At 55.2% G+C, this 19,385-nt stretch overlaps 1 protein-coding gene across 3 annotated transcripts in view; it reads right to left on the bottom strand.

The window, feature by feature from the left end:
- NOTCH1 (notch receptor 1) overlaps positions 1-19,385 on the bottom strand; it is a 42,235-nt gene that overhangs the window by 3,969 nt on the left and 18,881 nt on the right. The window contains exons 5-32 of one of the 3 annotated variants that reach the window (XM_062591212.1): positions 17,166-17,288; positions 16,709-16,942; positions 16,344-16,499; positions 16,016-16,201; positions 15,501-15,614; positions 14,694-14,807; positions 13,924-14,157; positions 13,649-13,759; positions 12,798-12,990; positions 12,375-12,520; positions 11,947-12,060; positions 10,622-10,741; positions 10,018-10,170; positions 9,305-9,533; positions 8,864-9,065; positions 8,595-8,748; positions 8,099-8,283; positions 7,522-7,654; positions 6,951-7,208; positions 6,757-6,869; positions 5,537-6,108; positions 4,301-4,729; positions 3,347-3,495; positions 2,522-2,738; positions 2,071-2,161; positions 1,634-1,799; positions 571-866; positions 1-148 (exon numbers count right to left, since the gene is read on the bottom strand). In XM_062591212.1, the coding sequence (XP_062447196.1) occupies positions 1-148; positions 571-866; positions 1,634-1,799; positions 2,071-2,161; positions 2,522-2,738; positions 3,347-3,495; positions 4,301-4,729; positions 5,537-6,108; positions 6,757-6,869; positions 6,951-7,208; positions 7,522-7,654; positions 8,099-8,283; positions 8,595-8,748; positions 8,864-9,065; positions 9,305-9,533; positions 10,018-10,170; positions 10,622-10,741; positions 11,947-12,060; positions 12,375-12,520; positions 12,798-12,990; positions 13,649-13,759; positions 13,924-14,157; positions 14,694-14,807; positions 15,501-15,614; positions 16,016-16,201; positions 16,344-16,499; positions 16,709-16,942; positions 17,166-17,288 (5,340 nt within the window). The remainder of the gene's footprint in view (positions 149-570; positions 867-1,633; positions 1,800-2,070; positions 2,162-2,521; positions 2,739-3,346; positions 3,496-4,300; positions 4,730-5,536; positions 6,109-6,756; positions 6,870-6,950; positions 7,209-7,521; positions 7,655-8,098; positions 8,284-8,594; positions 8,749-8,863; positions 9,066-9,304; positions 9,534-10,017; positions 10,171-10,621; positions 10,742-11,946; positions 12,061-12,374; positions 12,521-12,797; positions 12,991-13,648; positions 13,760-13,923; positions 14,158-14,693; positions 14,808-15,500; positions 15,615-16,015; positions 16,202-16,343; positions 16,500-16,708; positions 16,943-17,165; positions 17,289-19,385) is intronic. The other 2 variants (XM_062591215.1, XM_062591214.1) reach the window with 2 other exon arrangements.

Genomic DNA, 19,385 nt, shown 5'->3' with positions numbered 1-19,385 from the left:
CTAGATCATCCACAGCATTGACGTCTGCATGGCAGTTGATCAGATCTTCCAGCATGCCCTCCACAGCCAAGCGAGCAGCCAAGATCAGAGGAGTGGTCCCATCATGCATTCGGGCATCAAGATCAGTTGCTCTGTTTCTAATAAGAATCTGCCGCAACAAGATCAAAGCACAGGAAATGCAAACATTAGGAGAGACGGATGGCAGAGACTCCAGAGAGATACCCATGTGTCACAGCTTAGCATCCCCCTTCCGGGGCAGGGTCCCTGGAGTCACCCCTTGCTGTCCAGGGCAGGTGTGCATCAGGAGAGCAACTAAGGGATAGCTTGCACTGATGCTTTGCTGAGATAAGAGAGGCTTCACTCTTCAAGACTTCACCACTGTACCTTGCAGGGCAGTAATTACTAGGGCAAAACCGACTATAGAATAAATTCTCATGGAAGTTATGACTTCGTCAAGCAAGGGCAGGGTCAGTCGTATGACTGACAACATGTAGCACAGGTAGTACTTTCCCCTACAGACAGAGGAGGACAGCAGAACACCTCGAGTCTAGTGGCTAAAGATTAAAGTACCTGGAAGACTCCTTGGGCATCAGCAGAGACTGCTGCGTGAAGAGGAGTCCTGCCCATGTTGTCCTGAATGTTTGCATCGGCACTAGCCTCCAGCAGGCGCTTGGCAGCATCGGAGCGAGAGTACCTGGCAGCCAAGTGGAGCGCTGTCTCACCAGTGCGGTCAGTCTGGTTGTGTAAGCTGGCGCCTTGGTAAATGAAATCTGAGATGACCGCCGGGGCATCGTCTTCCTCTTCACTGTTGCCAGTCTCTAGCCCTCCACCGCTGCATGAGGCGATCATGAGGGGGGTGAAGCCATCTGGGAAACACAGAGGAACTCGGTGAAAAAAAGCTTTACCCATCTGTGATGCAGACAGCTCAGTAAGATGTTCTGCTTGCAATAGCTGCTTATTCTCATGGGTGCATGAAGACTGAGTTCCTGATTGCTTCTAAACATGAAACATGAATATCCTTCCTCTGATATGGATCTGAAATTCCTTAGTGGCATCTCATCACTCACTGTTCTTCCTATTTTGTCTGCAAGCTTGGACATTGCAACATACAAGGTGCAACCTATATGGAAGATTGCTGAAAGCAAACTTTGGTACAGTACAGCATAGCCTTAAATATTTTAATTATTTCAGAAGACAAATTCACAGTGGTGGGGTAAGATCAAATGTTTTGAATAATTAAAAATCTATTTACTATTAAAACAGTTAAAGAAAAGATGATCTTGAAATGTGCAGTTTGGCAGAAGGGGAGGAATCTTGGATTAGCAGAGAGAGAAGCTGGATGATTTAATAGCTACTTTTTCTGTGTCCTCTAATTTCCATTGCTGTGATTAAACAAAGAGATCTTATGGAAAGCAAAATGTGAGAGGGTCTGCCTATTTAAAGCATGCAGAACAATAACCATGCAATGTAGAAAAATGGCTAGCACTGACTCCTTTACATTTGGCTGAGAGGGTAGTAACAGGCATGTTAGAAATAGAAATAGGTAGGTCTGTCTGGAATTGCTCACCTGCAAGGAATGAAGATTTTAGATTAAGTGACAAGTATCAGAGCAAGAGAAAGCACTCCGCCTTACCAGGACCTCTAACGTTGACATCCATACAGTCTGCATCAATTTCACCTTGTGGTGGAGTAGGTGCCATAGAGGATATACGAAGGTCAGCTGCATCCAGGTGCTGCTGAGTCCACTGTCTGTGATCTGTCTGATCATCTGTATCAGGGAGCATTGCCTGCTCCTCAAACTGAGAAAGGACAAATGAACACCAAGAAAAATGCAAAAGACGAGCGTAGGAGGACAGAAACAGAGTTGTAACTTGGAAAGTTCTGCAGGTCACAAAGCTGCATTTGTCAGACACAGGTTTGAAAAGGAGCCTTCAGGAGTGGTGAGCAGCACAGGCTGGGCCCCTACGGGTGCTCCATTCTGTTGTTTCTCACAGCACTCTGCTCTTTTCGTGTCAAAACCGAGCAAACAACTATTTGCAACACAAAAAGGAAGTCTTGCACTTAACCTACCCTGAACTTCTTGGTGTCCAAGGTCTCCTCATCACCCCATTCATTTTGGTTGTCATCCATCAGTGTGCCATCTGAAGCATTTTTGAGGGGTCTTTAAAAATAAAACCATGCAAGAAATTAACTCCTCTGCAAGAACTGGTGTGTAATGGACTGTGTTTATCTACATGCAAAAACTGAAACAAGAAATGAACATGGCAATTTCCAGAAAACTTCCCTCAAGCTGCTTTTTTTTTTCTTTTAAAGCCAAGTGCAAATAGACCATGAAGCAGTTAAATCCTCCTCCAAACTGGCACACTGTTTTCCCCATGCAAGACTCTAAGAAACCTTATTCTCCTCCCCCCCATTACGAGATGATGCACTAAAGAACAAAACTCGAATGAGTTCTTTTGAGAAGAGCTCCCGAACAGCCCCAGTCCACTGTGTTTAATGGGCTAACAAGCAGATTACTCACTTCAGTCCAACAGAATCCTCCCCAAGTGGTTCTCGTCGCTTCTTCTTGCTCGACTCTGTCACTTTGAAGCCTTCAGGGAACCAAAGCTGCCCATGCTCCCTGCGCCGCTTACGAGATACCAGTACCCCCACGCCAATGAAAGCAAGCAAGACCAGTGCAGCCACCACCACATACATAGGATACAGTTGGGAGTTCCTTGTGGGCTCAGCTGTTTCACCTAAAAAACAGTGGGGCACAAAGAGATGCTGAGACATTAAGCTGCATAGCAAACCAGTGACAGAGTGGAAATGAAGCAAAATTAGTTAATAAAGGTACCTAAGGCTGATCCAAATCAGCTCCCTCACCCCCCAAAATAAGGTCATTTTATATGCTATTAATCAGAATTGCAAACTATCGGCAAATTCTCCACTGCGCAAGCCAGCTGCATCAGGAGACAGCTTTACTTTTTTCTCCTTTAAGGAAAAGGATTAGCAAACTTCAAATCATTGCGCTTGCATTGAGCTGTTAAGACAAAAGGATTTAGGGGGGATTTTCAAGATACAAACTTCAACTCCTTGCATGTCACTGATTGATTGGAGCTGGTTGATTTTTTTTCTTAAACTTTTACAGCATAATGATTTTGAAATAAACCTGGAATAAGCAAAAATAATAAACTATTTTTTTGTATTATTTTAAAAAACAGACTTAAGGAAAAAATAAATGCAAGGTTATAAAAACCAGAGTGTGCCCAGGTACATTATCTGAGCCAGCTGACAAATAACCAGACATGGATAAGACTGGAAAGTTTCAGTTGTCTCTTGCCTCCATCTGGCCAACTGCACTTACTTTTAACAGCTTCTATTTTGTAGGGGATGTTCAGGTTGCCAAGGGAGGCCAAGGCACCCAGGAAAGCCGCCACATCAGTTGCACTCTGGAAGCACTGGGAAGAGGACTGGATGCATTGACGGTTATCAATTTCCAAGTAAACGATAGATCTGTGTGAGAGAAGAGTCAATGAAAAATAAGGAAGGATGATCACACTGAAAAGATAGATAAGACCAGTCTCCCTTCCCTCCTTAACCCTACATCAGTGGCTATTAGAAGGGAGAACTAATTTCTTTACTTCTCTGTGGCCCAAGCCCTGCAGCTCACACTGATGGTGTATTGGATTTATCTGAATGAAGTGAAGTCTAACTCTTTGTCTACAGGAGCGCACAGCAGTCTCTGCTTAACAGTGCTTTAAAATTACCCAGATGCTACAGCTTCTTAAATAAGAATGCTATATGGGAGCCTTTAAGATCTTTTCACATCAATTTTCTTGCTATAACTCCTTTGGTTTCAAGACTTTTGATTGAGTCCACAGAGAGAGAGAAGGCTGGATCTATATGTTTATACCAAAGATCTCCAAACGCTTACAGTTTGCAGTAATTGAGTTTTACAACAAAGCTACAGAAAGCATTTCCCAGGGAGAAACTGAGGCTTAACTTAATGACTTCCTGAAGTCAGACAGATGGTCAGACCAGCCTCTGCTTCCAGGCCCCACCCAGCCCAGTCCCGGCTCCTAACAATACACAAGACTCCTTTAACCGTGAGAGCTGCTGCAGCATTGTAACAGGGACTCGTGAGCAATCACTCGCTTTTCCCACATACGAGCAAAATCCGGTTTCTATTCATACAGAAAGCAACATCTAAATACAATTATCTGGCCTACATCCTTTTCTTCATAGCATGTTACTATTATCAACGCAGAAAACAAAGGCTGCTCAGCAAAAAAAAAAAGAACTCATTGATCCCCCTTACCCTCTGATGTCCATCTGATCTAGCTCTCTCTTCTGCCTTCTGCCAGCTCTGGAGTAGAGGCTGGTCTTTACTTTGTTGATGACAGCACTAGACATATCTGACCAGTCCTCTGTTGACCTCTTTATGTAATGCTTTTTCAGCTCTTCCTCATTGCCATAGTATGGAAAGATCATATACTCTCCCTTAGGGTTCTTCTTGAAGACCACGTTGGTGTGCAGCACACGGCTCAGCTCCCGGAGGAAATTGAAGGAATTGTTCTTCAGGTTCTCCGGAGTGATCAGGACCACCACGACCAGAGTGCCGTCTGCAAGCTTCTCTGGCATATTGTTGGCACAGTCCAGACCATCCCATTCACACTCAAAATTGTTGCAGCCCTGGTCACAATGACCATCTGAGAAGTGATCTTTACAGTACTGATCATACAGAGGGCTGCGCAGAAGAAAAAGAAAGGCAGAAGGATATATTAGACTAAGTACTGCTCAGATTACCTGTCTGCTGAGAAAATAATCTGTGTTTCACAAGGATATCTCTTTCATGTAAGCACTACTCATCCTGATGGACACTAAACCGATTCACATAAAAGGGAATTGTTTCATGCAGCGCTGCAAACTGTACACCTCTGGAGGGTGAAGGATAGCAGCTGTTAAATTATAAGCAGCATTTTATGTGCCAGAAAGCAAGGACAAATTACTGTGACTCAGAGAAGATGTAGGGACACAGAATAGTTACTCAAACCAGAGTTTGTCCAGGAATCCGAGACCGAGTTCCCGCTGTTGCCAAAAACAATGTTTGGTAAATGCCTGGATGCTAACATCATCATGCCTTCTGGCTGGTCTTCCATCTGAGCTTTCATTACACTAAAACTCACTGTGTTACTCTAGTGGTTTACAGAATTTAGTGGTGAATGCCTGCAGGGCATGATGGATGAAGCAAGGATAGCATGGAAGATATTCACCATGGCATGATACAGGCCAGGATAGGGAAGCAATCCAGAAAGAGGCAAACACAGAAAGCTTATAAGTGGATATAAAACTCAGTAACACCACAGGGAAGCATGGTGGCTTGAGATGCAGCCCCATATACAGCAGAACAGCATGTGGAAAGCAAAATAAGCTATAAAATAACAGATCTGAACTTCAGAGCTTTAGCAGATACAACCAGAAAATATCCCCAGATGATCAACATAGAGAGAGGTCACGGCTTTAAAGCAAGAGGACCAAGAAGCAAGTCACTTACTTGCACTGCCCTTCATATTTCTGGCAGTCAAAGCCATCGTACAGACAGCCAGCATTGTTGCACTGAGAGTCGCACTTGCCATCGTTGAAGTACTTCCAGCACTGCAGCGACTGGGAGCAGTTCTTCCAGGGGTCATTGAAATTGAGGGAGCAGTCACCTCCATCCCAGCCACACGCGTGGTTGTTGCATTTCCCATCACAGATCTTGTTGCCAGCATACCCTGCACAAACTGCAATCTCACACTTCTCCTCGATTTTGGGTGGGATGATATCCTGCCCAATCCCACCTTGGAAATCAAAGTCAAGGATGTGGCAGTTGAGGCCATTGAAGTTGGCAGGGCAGTTGCACCGGTAATAGGGGGAGGCATCGCTGAAGAACTCGCAGGTGCCCCCGTTGTAGCAGGGGTTGGAATTGCAGGGGCTGCTGGCTGGGTACTGGCACTCAGGACCCGTGAAGGCTGGTGTGCACATGCACTTGGAGCTCTTGTGGATGGAGATGCAGGTGCCACCGTTCAGGCAGTGCAAGTTACCGCAGGTGCGGGAGTCATTCTCGCAAGTGGCACCAACAAAACCCTGGGGAGGTGACAGCAAGGAAGGAGTTAGGATCACTGATGTAGCCCTGATAGTAGCATAAAACACTCATGTGTTCTGGGAAACTAAGTACAAACCTAGTTAATCAGATAGACATAAACAGGGCATAGATCTGGGGCTTCCCCTGAAACTAGTGATGGACAAAAATAGTCCAGAGCATAAACCTTTTTAGACCACCCCCCTCAAAATGAAAGGGGGCTCTTCTCCAAAGCTGGCTGGTCCAGCTTCACGTGGTGCAAATAATGGTCCATCAGGCCAGGTGGAAGGGAGTCTGTTCTACAGAGCTACCCCCCATACCCTTACGGCTCAGCCACCTCCTTCTCTTTGACAGTGACCCAGCCTCATTCCTGGTGAGGAAGAGAGGGATACACCTCCCAGTCGTGAACACCTGCAACAAACCCTCTCCTCTTCATGCCTGCACCTAGCTACCCCCAGAGGCTATAGCTCCAGAGGCAATACTGGGCCCTTTACTCTGAGAGTTTTGCGAGAGCCCCTATCTACTGCTGGAAAGAAAGGATCACCCAAACTGGTGATATCTTACTTAGCTCTCTGCATAGGGCTGATTTGCAGGGCTCATGCAATATCTTAGGCCTGTGCACTGCTCACCACAAGAGAGGAGCAGATACGTACCGGGGGGCATTTACAGATGAAGCCACGGCCGGTATTGCTGGCAACTGCACACGTTCCGCCGTTCTTGCAGGGTTTGCCCTTACAACCATCTACCACTGTGTCACAGCGGCGCCCTGCGAAGGGAGGAACGTGTGTGAGACGGCTGGGGGTTGCAGGGCTGGGTGCTGTGGGAGCGGGAAGGACGTGGTGCTCACCTGTGTAGCCAGGCCGGCACTCGCATTTGTAGTCATTGACACGCTGCACGCAGTTCTGGGTGCCGCGCGCGTCACAGGGGTTGGACAGGCACTCGTTGACATCTCCCTCGCAGCGCTCCCCTACAAAGCCAGGGGGGCAGATGCAGCTGTAGCCACCTACCCGATCCGTGCACTTGCCATTGTTAAAGCACTTGGGCCCCAGGGTGACAGGATCAAAGAAAGGGCTGCAGTCATCCACATTGATTTCACAGTGCACCCCTAGAGAAATGGGGGAACAACCCACACAGCTCATCAAACAGTATCGGGGTGCCCGGTGGTCCCTTGAGTGAACCTCCCTGCAAAGGGGCTGAGCCTGACCAGTTCAGAGGCAGTTTAAGCCACTGTTCTGGCAGGAAGCATGCAGCACCATGCAGCTTGAGTCCAAGGTTACGTGGCCTTGATGGCTAAGCTAGCAAGCAAACACAAACGTCTACCATTGCATTTGCTTCTGCTAGCCTGAGCGGCTAATGAGCAGATACCAAGGATATCAGTACTCAGCCCACTAATGCCCCAGCCTGGGGAATTAATTTACCTTGAGTCCCTCTAGGGCAGGAGCATTTGTAGGTATTGATGAGATCGATGCAGGTTCCTCCATTCTGGCATGGGTGGGACAAGCATTCATTGATCTCTTCTGAGCAGTTAACTCCATGATAACCAGCCACACACTGCAAGAAGAGAAGAGGGGAACTGTTAGAGATGTTCACTCCAGTAACAGTCCCATTCGATGTGAGTTCCTAGATGGTTCCTGGGATATGTGAACACCTGATCTGTTTCAGCCCCTGCCCTCAGGAACTACCATAACCCCACTGAAAGGGCCAAACACATCCTTTGCTGCCCTCACCCTGTGCCGCAGCACTGCATGGGAGAGCAGCTCCAAAAGAAACCCAGGAAACACCCTCAGCCTTTAATTTGGCAGAGGCATTATGCCAGTCTAAAGTTTGGGTAGCTCCTTTTGCAGAAGAAAGGCAGTAACTGGCACTTTCTTCTGGTGGGTCTCCAAGCACAGAACAGGCTGGGATCCAATTCAATCAGTGATAGAACTGCTGCAGGCAGGGAAGCACCCAGAGCCCTGCTCTCTCTGCTGGGGGGGTGCCCAGCATGACACCCACCTCACAAGAATAGCCTCCGAGGTAGTCCGTGCAGGTGGCTCCGTTTTGGCAGGGGTTGGGGGAGCATTCATCCACCTGCTCCTCACAGTAGCTGCCAGTGTAGCCAGCCTGGCAGCGGCAGAAGTGAGTGTTGCCAGTGTCCACACAGAGCCCCGAGTTCCTGCAGAGATGTGCTACATCGACACCTGCCAGGGAGAGCACAGTGAGACACGGGGACCTCAGCAATAGGCAAGCACCACAGAGCCAAGTCCTGGCCACACTTCATCCCATGTGTCCGACTGGGAATGCTGCAGCCAGGATTGCAGCCTCTGGGGTGGTGGGTGCACACTACAGCATTCCTTAAGATCATTCTGCATTGTGCCAAAGATCCCCCAAACAAGAACTCAGCTGCAGAGCCTAGCAGCACAGGTGACTATTCCTGGGGATACAACCCCAGCCCTGTTGAGGCTGCACATGGCTGCAGGATAGCAGACAGTGATGGCAGAGAGTTAGTTACCTTGCTGCTTAGCAGCCACCTCACAGGAGACACTGGGGACATCACAGTAGAGCCCTGTCCATCCACTGTTGCACTCACAGCGGTACAGGTTGTTGGTCTGCCAGCACTTGCCTCCATTTTTGCAGGGAGAGGAGTTGCACCAGCGCACCAGGTTCTAGGGAGAGGAGAGTAAGGGATGGAGGGTCAGATACAGCCAATGTGTATTGACAGCCACTGGGATCAGCAGTATGAGAGATGCTGGGGTAACTGGCAGGCCAGGTGTTCTGTACCTGGCAGTTGAGCCCAGTGTAACCCTGGGGGCAAGTGCACTTGTATGTCCCGTAGCTGTCCTGACAAGTGCCCCCATTCAGGCATGGCTTTGAATCACACTCATTGATGTCGTGCTCACAGTAACTGCCCGTGAAGCCAGGTGGACACATGCAGGTGAAGGTATTGATGCCATCCACACAGGTCCCTCCGTTGAAGCAGGAGCTGGGAACACAAACATAACATTCCCTTGAGTCACCGTGGTTTGCCCTCAGGTGATGTGCTCCATGCTGAGGCCCAGCAGCAAGGCCCTGCGAGCACAGAGCACGAGCAACAGGCCCTCTGTAAGGCTTTGCCCAAGGTTACAAGGCAGTATAGGGACTTTAGTCCTGATTCAGCGTAGGTAGCCCAGATAAAGGCTGAGCCCATAGCAAGTACAGTGCCTTGCATCTCCTGGCCAGTACCTCTCCGTGCAGTCTGGTGTGTTGTTCTCGCAGTGGATCCCACTGAAGCCAGAGGGGCAAGTGCAGGTATAACTGTTGACACAGTCAGTACAGTTGGCACCATTCTTGCAGGGATTGCTGGCACACTCATTGATGTCTTCTTCGCACTTGGGCCCACGGAAACCAGCCAGGCACTCGCAGAAGAAGGTGCCAACACCATCAGAGCAGGAGCCACCGTTGTGGCATGGATCTGCATAGAAGGGAGAGGCACATTAAAATGTAAAGAGTCCAGCCCCAGCACAACAGCCCTGTCTAGAAGCTGCCCTGCAGCATTGCCCCAGAGCACAGGTCCCTCTGCTGCACAGAGGGCAGGGACAGAGCCAGCAGACAGGCAGAGGCCAGCTCAGCAAAGAGCCACCTTTGCTCTGGTAACCCAGGGCAAGGAGTACACTCCTGCCTATTGCCTGTACATCACTTCCCCCCATAATCTCCTTCTTGTTGGCTACTGCTGTGCCTTGGATCGATGCAGATCAATTGAGGCACGCTTGAGACATTCAAAACACCTCTGAGCAGGGCTTGGCTCCATGGGAGCTCTCTCCATGTGCCATGGTCTGCACCTGAATAGAGGCAGCAGCCCTCTTCCGCACAGGGAGAGCTCATCTTGGGCCCAGAAGGGGCTGAGGATTGCTCGGGACAGGGCTGAGCACGCTCCCCAGAGCAGCCCATGGTCTTACTTGGCTTGCAGTCATCGATATCGGTGTCGCAGTTGCGGCCAGTGAAGCCTGCCTTGCAAAGGCAGCGGTAGCTCCCGTTGGTGTTCTGGCAAGTGGCACTGTTTCGGCAAGGGCTCTTCACACACTCGTTGATGTCGATCTCACATGTCTGACCTGCAGTACAGAATGGGGCAGATACTAAGGGATTGGGAAGCACTGGCAAGAGCCCTAGGGATGCCACTCCCGTGGCCCCTAGAAGTGTTCCTCACTGCCCAATTCAAACCAGGGGCTGGAGCCCTCACAGCAAACAGCCGTTGTGAACAGGGCAGGTGATGGGTTGTGTCCAATTTATCCCTGCTAAGCGACAGGGGAGGTCTGAAGCTCCTGTGAGCATGGACATGGTGCAGGGCTACTCCCCGCTGACGGGTCGTGCAGGCAGCTACATGCCCTGTTTCCACACCCCTGCAATCACTCCCAAGCAACACTCCCACCTCTCTTTGTTCTTTCATTCCCCAAGTAACTGAGGAAAGAAAAGCACCTGAGGATGCTAGTTATGATTAACCCTGCTGGCTGGGACTATCCTGGCGTGGAAATGCCAGGCCAAGCCCTGGCCATGCCCTGGTACCTTGCCAGCCAGATGGGCAGCCACAGGAGAAGCTCTCGTAGTCCTCTGACTCCCTGCATTCGCCACCATTCTTGCAGGGGCTGTTGGCACAGGGGGCCAGCACATCCTCACACGTGGCTCCTGTGATGGGACAAACACGAAGGGCTGACGGCCTGCCCACACCCTCTCATCCCCCTGGAAGGGAAGGTGGCAGAGCCCGTGATCCTCTCACTATGCCCAGCACCCTCCCCAGGTGTCCTGAGCCGCTTTCAGCCCTCGGGCAAGAGTTTGGGCTTCCTCTGCAGCCCCTGGGGCTGAGCTCAGCAGATGGAGGCTGCAGGGCCATGGGCCTGGCCTCCTGGACCCCTTCCAGCACTCCTGGGAGGTTGGGAGTGCCAAATCTCTCCACTATCCTGGGTCTTCTGTGACCCCCAGCTCCCCTCGAACCCTTCGAATTGTTACAGCTTGGGGTCCATTAAAAAGCTGCATGCTTCGTTTGGAAGGGAAGGGCAGTTTGGGGTGTCTTTTCCCCCTTTGCGCTCCCCCACTCAGCCGCTTTTCCTGTTTACGCCCAGCCAAGGGACACATTCCCTGCAAGCCCTTATCTTCCTTGTCAGCCAGTATCTCCCAAACTGGCCCTTGCTATTTTCCAGAGCCTTCCACTGCCTGCCTCACCCCTTCCCCATCCCCCCAGGGGTTTCTATGGCTACTGCCGAAGACGGGAAATGGGTCACGACTTCCTACAATTGTGCACAGGTTGCCGATTTGTGCAAGAGGAAGCCGGAGGCCAGCAAACAGGAATCAGGTCAGCAGAATCCCCCCCAGCCACAGGCCCTCGCATGGGCAGGCTGAGCTCTGTTTTTCCAGCAATTCGGAGCAGATAACTAGGGCTGCTCGCTGCATGGACCCACAAAAGCAACAGGGCCGAGCCAGAGCAGCTGCTGTGCATTTTCCCCCGCCGCTCCCTGGATGGCTGACGGACAGGCTCCAACTGCGACTGAGCAGCCCTCGCCTCTCTGTGCTCAGCCCCCTTGAGCAGGAGAGAAGGGAGGAAGCCCTGGCCGACCGCTTCCGAAAGCTCCTTCACGTTTCCTCTAGTGAGGCTGGGCTGGGCTGCGGCATGGGGAGGTGGAGCCACCGCTGCCGCCCTGCACGCGGCCGTGCACACCGCGGGCAGCCCCAAACTCGCAGCCGCTGCAAGCTGCTCTAAGGAATTCTGCCTGCTGAAGAGCAGGTTCGTTACACGAGCATCAGAGACTGATTTGCAACTACACAAAGCATCAGCCCTGCAGGAGCCCAAGGGATTGAGTACTGCCATTGGTGGGGGGAGCTATCTGCTGTCTCACCTGTATAGGGCAGGAGGCAGTTGCACTTGTAGCCAGCGACATCGTCAATGCACGTCCCCTGATTCAGACATGGGTTCGAAGCACATTCGTTGATATTAGTTTGGCAGTTGGGTCCTGCGTTAAAAAAAAACAAATGTATGTGAGACACTGGCTCTGCTGGAGATGTCATCGTGGGAGGGGGCCAAGGGTATGCTGGGGATGTGGTGATGACAGAAGCACATTCTACTCTTCGCTCAAGCTGTGGGAGCCTGGACTCTGTTGAAGAACCCTAAAATAATTTGCGTTACCACCTCTCCCATCAAGACCAGGTATCTCTTACCGACACTGCGAAGCCACCAGTACACCCAGCATCATGGGGATGTCCACCCAAAGCTCCACCCACACCCTCCATGGAAGGAATCAGGCAGCCTCCTTGGATTTGCCCTTACCACTGAACCCTTCCCTGCAGGTGCAGATGTAGCCACTGGTCATGTCCTTGCAGGTGCCACCGTTCATGCAGGGATTGGATTCACACTCGTTATTGTTAACGTCACAGTTCGTCCCACTCCAGCCTGAGTCACAATCACACCTGTAGCTTTGGGGAAAATTTAGAGCATAAGATGCAGGATTTGGTCTGACCTTGCCATCACCACTGCCATCAGCCTTCACGTATTTACTGTAGCAACACCAAACCCCTAATCGTGTTTACATAGAGAAACACTCTCCAGGACTAGCACAGAGCACGGAATAGCACCGACACTGGGGATGGATGCTGGTCCTGTATCTAACCCATCATGAGCCCCAGTTTCCTGGGGCTACCCTCGGATCCAAGCAGCCTCCATGCAGAGCAGCACGCGTGCCCTCCAGCCTACCCGTTGAGCCCATCGTGGCATTTCCCATGGATGCAAGGGTTGCTGTTGCACTCGTTCACTTCGGACAGGCACTTGGGGTCGTGGAAGCCCTCGGGGCAGAGGCACGTGAAGCCGTTGATGCCGTCCTTGCACGTGCCCCCGTTGTGGCAGGGGTTGCTGGAGCACTCGTCGATGTTGACGTTGCACATCCGCCCTGGGGAAAGGGGAGAGCGATGAGAAACACGACGCGCAGCACCGCGTCGTGGCGCCCGGCCTCCCGGGGCCGCGCAGACGGGGCAAATCCTCCTCCGACCGCGGCGGCAGCGAGGCTGGCGGAGGCACGAGCCTCCCGCGGGGAGCCGCGCAGGAGGAGGAGGAGGAGGAGGCTGTGCCCCGGGCGGCACCAGCCCGGGGTGCTGGTGGGGAACAGCGCGGAGGCCCGATCTCAGCCCGTAACCCTACCCGCGGCGGGCGACAAAGGCAGGCCTTGTTCGCCGCTCCCGGCGGCGGGCGCGCGGAGGGGCCGCGCGGGGCAAACGCGCCGGCGGCCGTGCAGCAAACCAGTCGGACGAGGCGGCAACCCGATACCCATGGGAGCGGGAGAACCGCCACCGAACCCCTTTGATTTTTTTTTTTTTTTTTAATTATTTATTTTTTCGGCCTTGCGGGGTTGGGGCTGGAATCGCCAACAAGGTCCAGGGTGGGGGGAGCCGAGCTTCGCCCCTCCGCCGCGCCGGGGAGGGGAGGGAGGCGGGCCGGCATGTCTGCTCACACGTCACCCTGGGGGCTCCTCGTCCCTCCTGCCCACTCCGTGCCGCGGGAGGCCGGATAAGAGCCGGCTGGCGGCGCGGGCGGTGGCGGCCTCGTCTCACCTGTGTAGCCCGGCTCGCAGGTGCACTCGTAGCCGTTGATCCGGTCGATGCACTTGCCGTAGTCGCAGGGGTTGCTGGCGCAGTCGTCCAGGTTGATCTCGCAGTTGGGCCCTGGGAGGGCAAAACGGGGCGGGAGGGAGGAAGCGGGAAGGGGCGCTGAGCGACGCCCCGCCGCGCGCGGGCCCCGCCGGCGCGGTCTCGGCGGAGACCGGCCTGCCCGTCGCGCCGGCGCGGCTCGGGGCCCGGCGGCGGCGGCGGCGGCGGCGGCTCCTCACCCGTGGTGCCCTTGAGGCAGAGGCAGTTGTAGGCGTTGTTCCTGTCCTGGCAGGTGCCGCCGTTCTTGCAGGGCTGGCTCTGGCACTCGTTGATGTTGACGTCGCAGCGGTGGCCCGTGTAGCCCGGCTGGCAGAGGCAGGCGAAGGCGGCCACGCCGTCCTTGCAGGTGCCGTAGTGGCACGGGTCCGGGTCGCACTCGTCCACGTCGACCTCGCAGTGGGCGCCGGAGAAGCCTGCACGTCGCCGACGGGGCCTCAGCCGCGGCCCCGGCCCAGTCCCCCCTCCTCCGCCGCCGCCGCCGCCGCCACCCGGCTCCTCCGAGCGCGGCTTCGCCCCGTCCCCGCCGCATCCCGCCCTGCCGCCCGCCCGGCCGCCCTCCCTCGGAGGCGAGGACAAAGTGCGGCTTTGAGCGGGCCCCGCCGGGCCCACACAGCCGCTTTTCATGGCGCGGGGAGCGAGGCGGGAGCGGGGGGAGACAACGACACGGGGACTCGGCATCAGCGAGTCGCTAATGAGAGGCCATTCAGCCGGAAGATTTCTGGCGGGAGCCGCTCCACAAAAGAGCCACTGTTCGGGGCCGCCGCCTCGGGTTTCGGCCGCCTCGGCCCTCCCTCCCTCCCGGCGGCGAGGGCTCGAGATCCCCCCGCCTCGGGGCCGCGCGGGCGGGCATTTCCCTCTTTCTTTCTCTCTCCTTTTTTTTTTTTTTTGAATAATAATGATAATAGCAAGTGCCCCGCGCCGCTCCGGGGCGGGCTGCGGGCGGCCTGACCTTCGGCGCACTCGCAGCTGTAGGCGTTGGGGCCGTCGAGGCACTTGGCGCCGTTCTTGCAGGGCGTGCTGGCGCACTCGTCCACGTCGAACTGGCACAGGTGCCCGCTGAAGCCTGCGCGAGAGCGACGGGTCGCACGCCCCGGCCGCCGAGAGCGGGCCGCCCCCCAACCCCCCGCCTCCGCGCGCCTTCGCCTTCCTCCCAGAAAAAAAAAGGGGCGAAAACGGGACCGCTCCTCCGCGCACCACCCCGCCGCCGCCGCCTCCCCTCCCCGCGTTCCCCACGGCGGGCGCCGGGTTTCCATGGGCACGGCTCTGTGGGGCCCTGAATGAGGGGCTGCGACCCAGCGCCGACCAACGTCTGATTTACATCTCTAGAGGAGCAAAGTCTCTGAACTTCAAAACCGCCTTTCACGGATTAACCGTCTCCCCGCTCTCCGCTCCACCCCGCGACTTTGACACCTCATTCAAAGCCGCCGGCGAGGCCCCCTCCCCGGCACGCCAGCCCTCCTTCCCAAGGAGACGCCTTTTCAAGTGCAAAGCCGCGGACGGACGCACGGACGGATGGGGGTGGGAGGGGGGGGGCTCATCCCATCCCCGCTCCGCCGGCTCGCTCGAGCGCCGGCGTCGCCCCGCGCACGGGGAGCGAAGCCTCCCCGCAGCCCGGCTTCCCCGGACGGGCGCGCAGGCTGCAAAAAGCCGAGCGGCTCCGATCCGAAGGGAGCGCCGATTCCCGCCGGGCACGGGATTCGCTCCGGCTTTGCTTCCGCTGCAAAGGCCGGCGGTGGGGCGATCGATGCCCGCGTACCTGTGGGACACTCGCAGTGGAACTCGTTGATCTTGTCGACGCAGTTGCCGTTGTGCAGGCAGGGGCTGCTGGCGCACTCGTCCGTGTTGATCTCGCAGTAAACGCCCTCGTAACCTGCGGGCGAGAGGCAGAGTCTAGGAAAAGCCCAATCCTGGTGCCCAACTCTCCATTCCCCGTATCCCCATCGCTGCAGGAGGCCACAGAACCTTCACCAAACAGAGAGCTCTTTTTTTTTGCTTCTGTCCCTCACCAAACAAGCTTCTCATGGCTACTAGCCCAAATCAGTCCCGAGCTGCAGCTCACGGATGCCGGGAGCCCTCCCCTCGCGTGCAGAGACTCTGGGAGCGCCGAGCATCCCGCCAGGACACAATCCTGTCCAACGTGCTTAGGTGACCCCACTTGTGCAGGGGAGTTGGACTAGATGATCTCCAGAGGTCCCTTCCCACTTCAACCATTCTGCGAGTCTGTGATCTCTCCCCCGCGCGCAGCAAGGCCGCGGGTGCCCCTCTACCCACCAGGCATGCAGATGCACTGAAATTCTCCAATTTGGTCCAGGCAGGTGGCATCGTTCTGGCAGGGATTGGAGAGGCACTCGTTGACGTCTATCTCGCAGCGGGGCCCCGAGTAGCCCTGCAGACACTGGCACTGGAAGGACCCTTGGGTGTTGATGCATTTCCCCGCGTGCTCGCAAGGGTTGGCTCCTGAAAAATACCAGCGTTGTTTACAGGATGCAGCTAGAGAGCTGCTCACAGTCCCCCAGCCACACACGAGGTCCCCGCCTGCGCATTCTCCAGCTGCTCCTCTTCTGCTTGACCAGCTCCAGGGCCAGCCCCCAGCACTCACCCAGCGAGCACTCGTTCACGTCCTGGTTGCAGGCTGGCCCTGTGTAGCCCGAAGGGCAGGTACAGATGGCCTTGCCGTTGACAGGATTGGTGTCACAGTTGGAGCCTTCATTGCAGGGGTTGCTGATGCAGGCATCATCGAGGTGGCACAGCAAACCTGGGGAGCAACAGGTACACTCGTGTCAGGGCTGCGAGCCATGCAAGTCACGACACACCAAGGCCTCTGCAGTCATGCCCTAGAAGCCAGCAGCGCAGGAGAAGAGCCCAGGGCACGCATGGGGAGCTGCCGGCCCATGTCCTTCCCAGCCACCCCAATGCACCCTCCACACACCCACCGCGAGGGGCAACGCAGGACAGGGGCCTCACCCGTGCGGCCGTGGGGGCACTCGCAGTAGAAGGAGGCCACCCGGTCGTGGCAGGTGGCCCCCTGGAAGCAGGCAGCCATGGCGCAGTCGTCGATGTTCTCGCTGCAGTCCTCGCCGGTCCAGCCGTTGACACACACGCAGTTGTAGCCACCATGGTTGTTGTGGCAGGTACCTCCGTTCTGGCAGGCGTTGGGCATGAGCTGACACTCATCCACATCCTCAGTGCAGTACTGGCCTGCGAGGGCAGGGAGACACCAGCGTGAAGCTCAGCACGAACGCAGCTCCCACGCTCCTGGGCACGAGCTCTGAGGGTCAGGGTCACGAACGCTCCTCGTGCCCAACATGGGCAATTCTGCGCTCGGTGAAGCAGCACTGCTTTATCCACCCTGCCTGTGGCATGCCCCGGAGCAGGACCCAGCTCGGACCCACTCCACCCTCGCTCCCTGCAGCAGCGTTACCTGTCCACTCCGGCGGACACTGGCAGTTGTACGTATTGACGCCATCCACGCACGTGCCTCCGTTCTTGCAGTTGTTCCCTGGACAGTCGTCGATGTTCTCCTCACAGTTCTGACCTGCAAAACCTGAGCAGCGGAAAGAGCCAGATCTGTCATCTACTACCAGGTGCAGGCACATCACCCTGATGCAGCCAGGACATCTTCCTGCAGCACCAGGGAGAGAGGGGGTGGCGTGGGGCACTGGCCTCCCGCAGCGCAGCCAGGCCACCAAGACCATCACCGGCCTCGAACTGAAGTTCACATCCCAAACAGTGACTCCCCGAAGCCGCGCATGGAGCAACAAGGTCTGGCTCCGGTGTGGCACCCATGCAAGGAAAATACCTTGCAGGCACTGGGTGCGGATGCGCCGCGGCACCGCACAACGTGACGCAGGCGGTGTGCCGCCTCGCTCCCCGTTAGCGATTAACCTCCTCCGCCGGGGCGATCGCAAGTGCGCAGCCTCCCCTGCAGCCAGCCCAGCCTGCTGCAGGTTACTAATTAACGTGTGCCATCAGGCTCCCTCCACCACCGGCTTTGAAGTGGGCCGCCCGGTTTCATCTCGAGCCCCGTCCCACCTCCCGCAGGGCTCATCTCTGATACCCAGCTTGCCCAGGAGGGAGCAATCGCAAGAGCCTGGCAGCCGGCTGCTTCCTCCGCGCGGGGCAGACGGGGCGTCCCCAGCGCGAGGCTCGGCTTGCTCAGGCCCGGAGCACCCCGGCTCCGAAGAGGCTTGCCCGCAGCGGCGGAGGATCCGGCTGGGATATCCGCCCCACCGACTGCACAGTGAGCCAGGACGAACCAAGACTGCTCCCAGCAGCGCTTGCAGCACCAGGCCCTGAATCACCGTGTTTTAATTTAACGTTTAAAGAACCTAATAACTAGCATTTCCCCCCGGAGGAGAATTCTTCGCTTCTAAGTTTCTCTTAGCATGAATCACAGCTCCCAGCCCTATTCTCCGCACAGCCTGGCTGCTTGGTTTTATTTTATTGCCTCCACCTGATAGCGTGGCACACACAGAAAGGGAGCAGCCCCAGACCTCTCCCCACCTAGCAGTGGATGCCAGGCCCTTATCAGGATGCCTATCAAGCAACTCGGTCCCCCTCCTCCCCGCCAGCTCTTGTGAACATTTTGAACCGTCACTTGTCCTTGTTCCAGGCTAAGAGCTGTATTTACTGTAAACACAGCCCGGCACCCTTGCCAGCGGGGCCGGTGACGCAGGGGGCTGCGGCTGTGCCCGCTGCCCCCGGGACAGGCGCGCTGGCACCTGGCTGCTGTGGTGCAAAGGGCATGCACAGCCCCTCTGCGAGCGACCCGCCAAGCCGGCCGCGCTGCTTGGCCCGGCTGCACCTCGGGACAGGCACTAGCCAACGGCGGCTCCACGGCCAGGCAGGAGACCAAACGGCCGGAGCGGAGCGAGGCTGGAGCCCATGCAGCCGGATCAGGACGGCTGCACGGCTGACCCCTCCAAACCCAACCCGGGTACGGTGCCAGCTTTCCCAGATGGTGTCTTTCCACGGGAAAGCTTTCCCTGGGATGAGCCATGCTGGCACAAGGGGCTTCTGCAGCTCAGGTGAGCACCTAGGTGCATCTTCACCCCAGCGCAAACGTGCAAACTCCCCCAATTCCACCTGCGCTCAAAGGTGTTCAAAGGCCTTCTAAAAATCAGGATCGGGCTGTTTACACCTGCAGAAACAGCTTAATGTGCTCACCTCTGTTTTACAGGCAAAGGGATCAAGGTGCACAGGCTTCTGGTACTAGTCCCAGGCCAAACAGGAGGAGCCCGAGCCTGGCGCACGACCCAGGGCCCTGGCTCCCAGCAGGGGGTTTGCCCCCTCTCTCTCTCTCTTAAGGGCTGTATCTCCCTCTTGCTAGCGTCAGCCCCATCGTATGAAAAGCAGTAACAGTTATTTATGACTGCTGGTAGGAGTCCAAAGCAGATAACGTTGAGTTGCGCCTCGTTTTTAAGCAGCTGGGCCGAGACTGAACAGCAATAACTGGCAATGTCTTAGATACCAGGATTAACTCATTTTGAACCATCCGAATGAGTAATTAGTACTGCAATTACTTTAAATTCAGCATTGCATTCTGCAGTGATGGCATGATAAAACGGACGAGATTAGATTAACTTTAAGAAACCTGGTACAGTGAGGCTTCTCTGGAAATGAAAAGGGGACATTGTTTTCT

Source organism: Rhea pennata, chromosome 18 (assembly GCF_028389875.1).
Source record: "Rhea pennata isolate bPtePen1 chromosome 18, bPtePen1.pri, whole genome shotgun sequence".
Classification (NCBI taxonomy): domain Eukaryota; kingdom Metazoa; phylum Chordata; class Aves; order Rheiformes; family Rheidae; genus Rhea; species Rhea pennata.
Note: the sequence above shows the minus strand (reverse complement) of the source record. Positions and strands in the feature narration are given on the sequence as shown.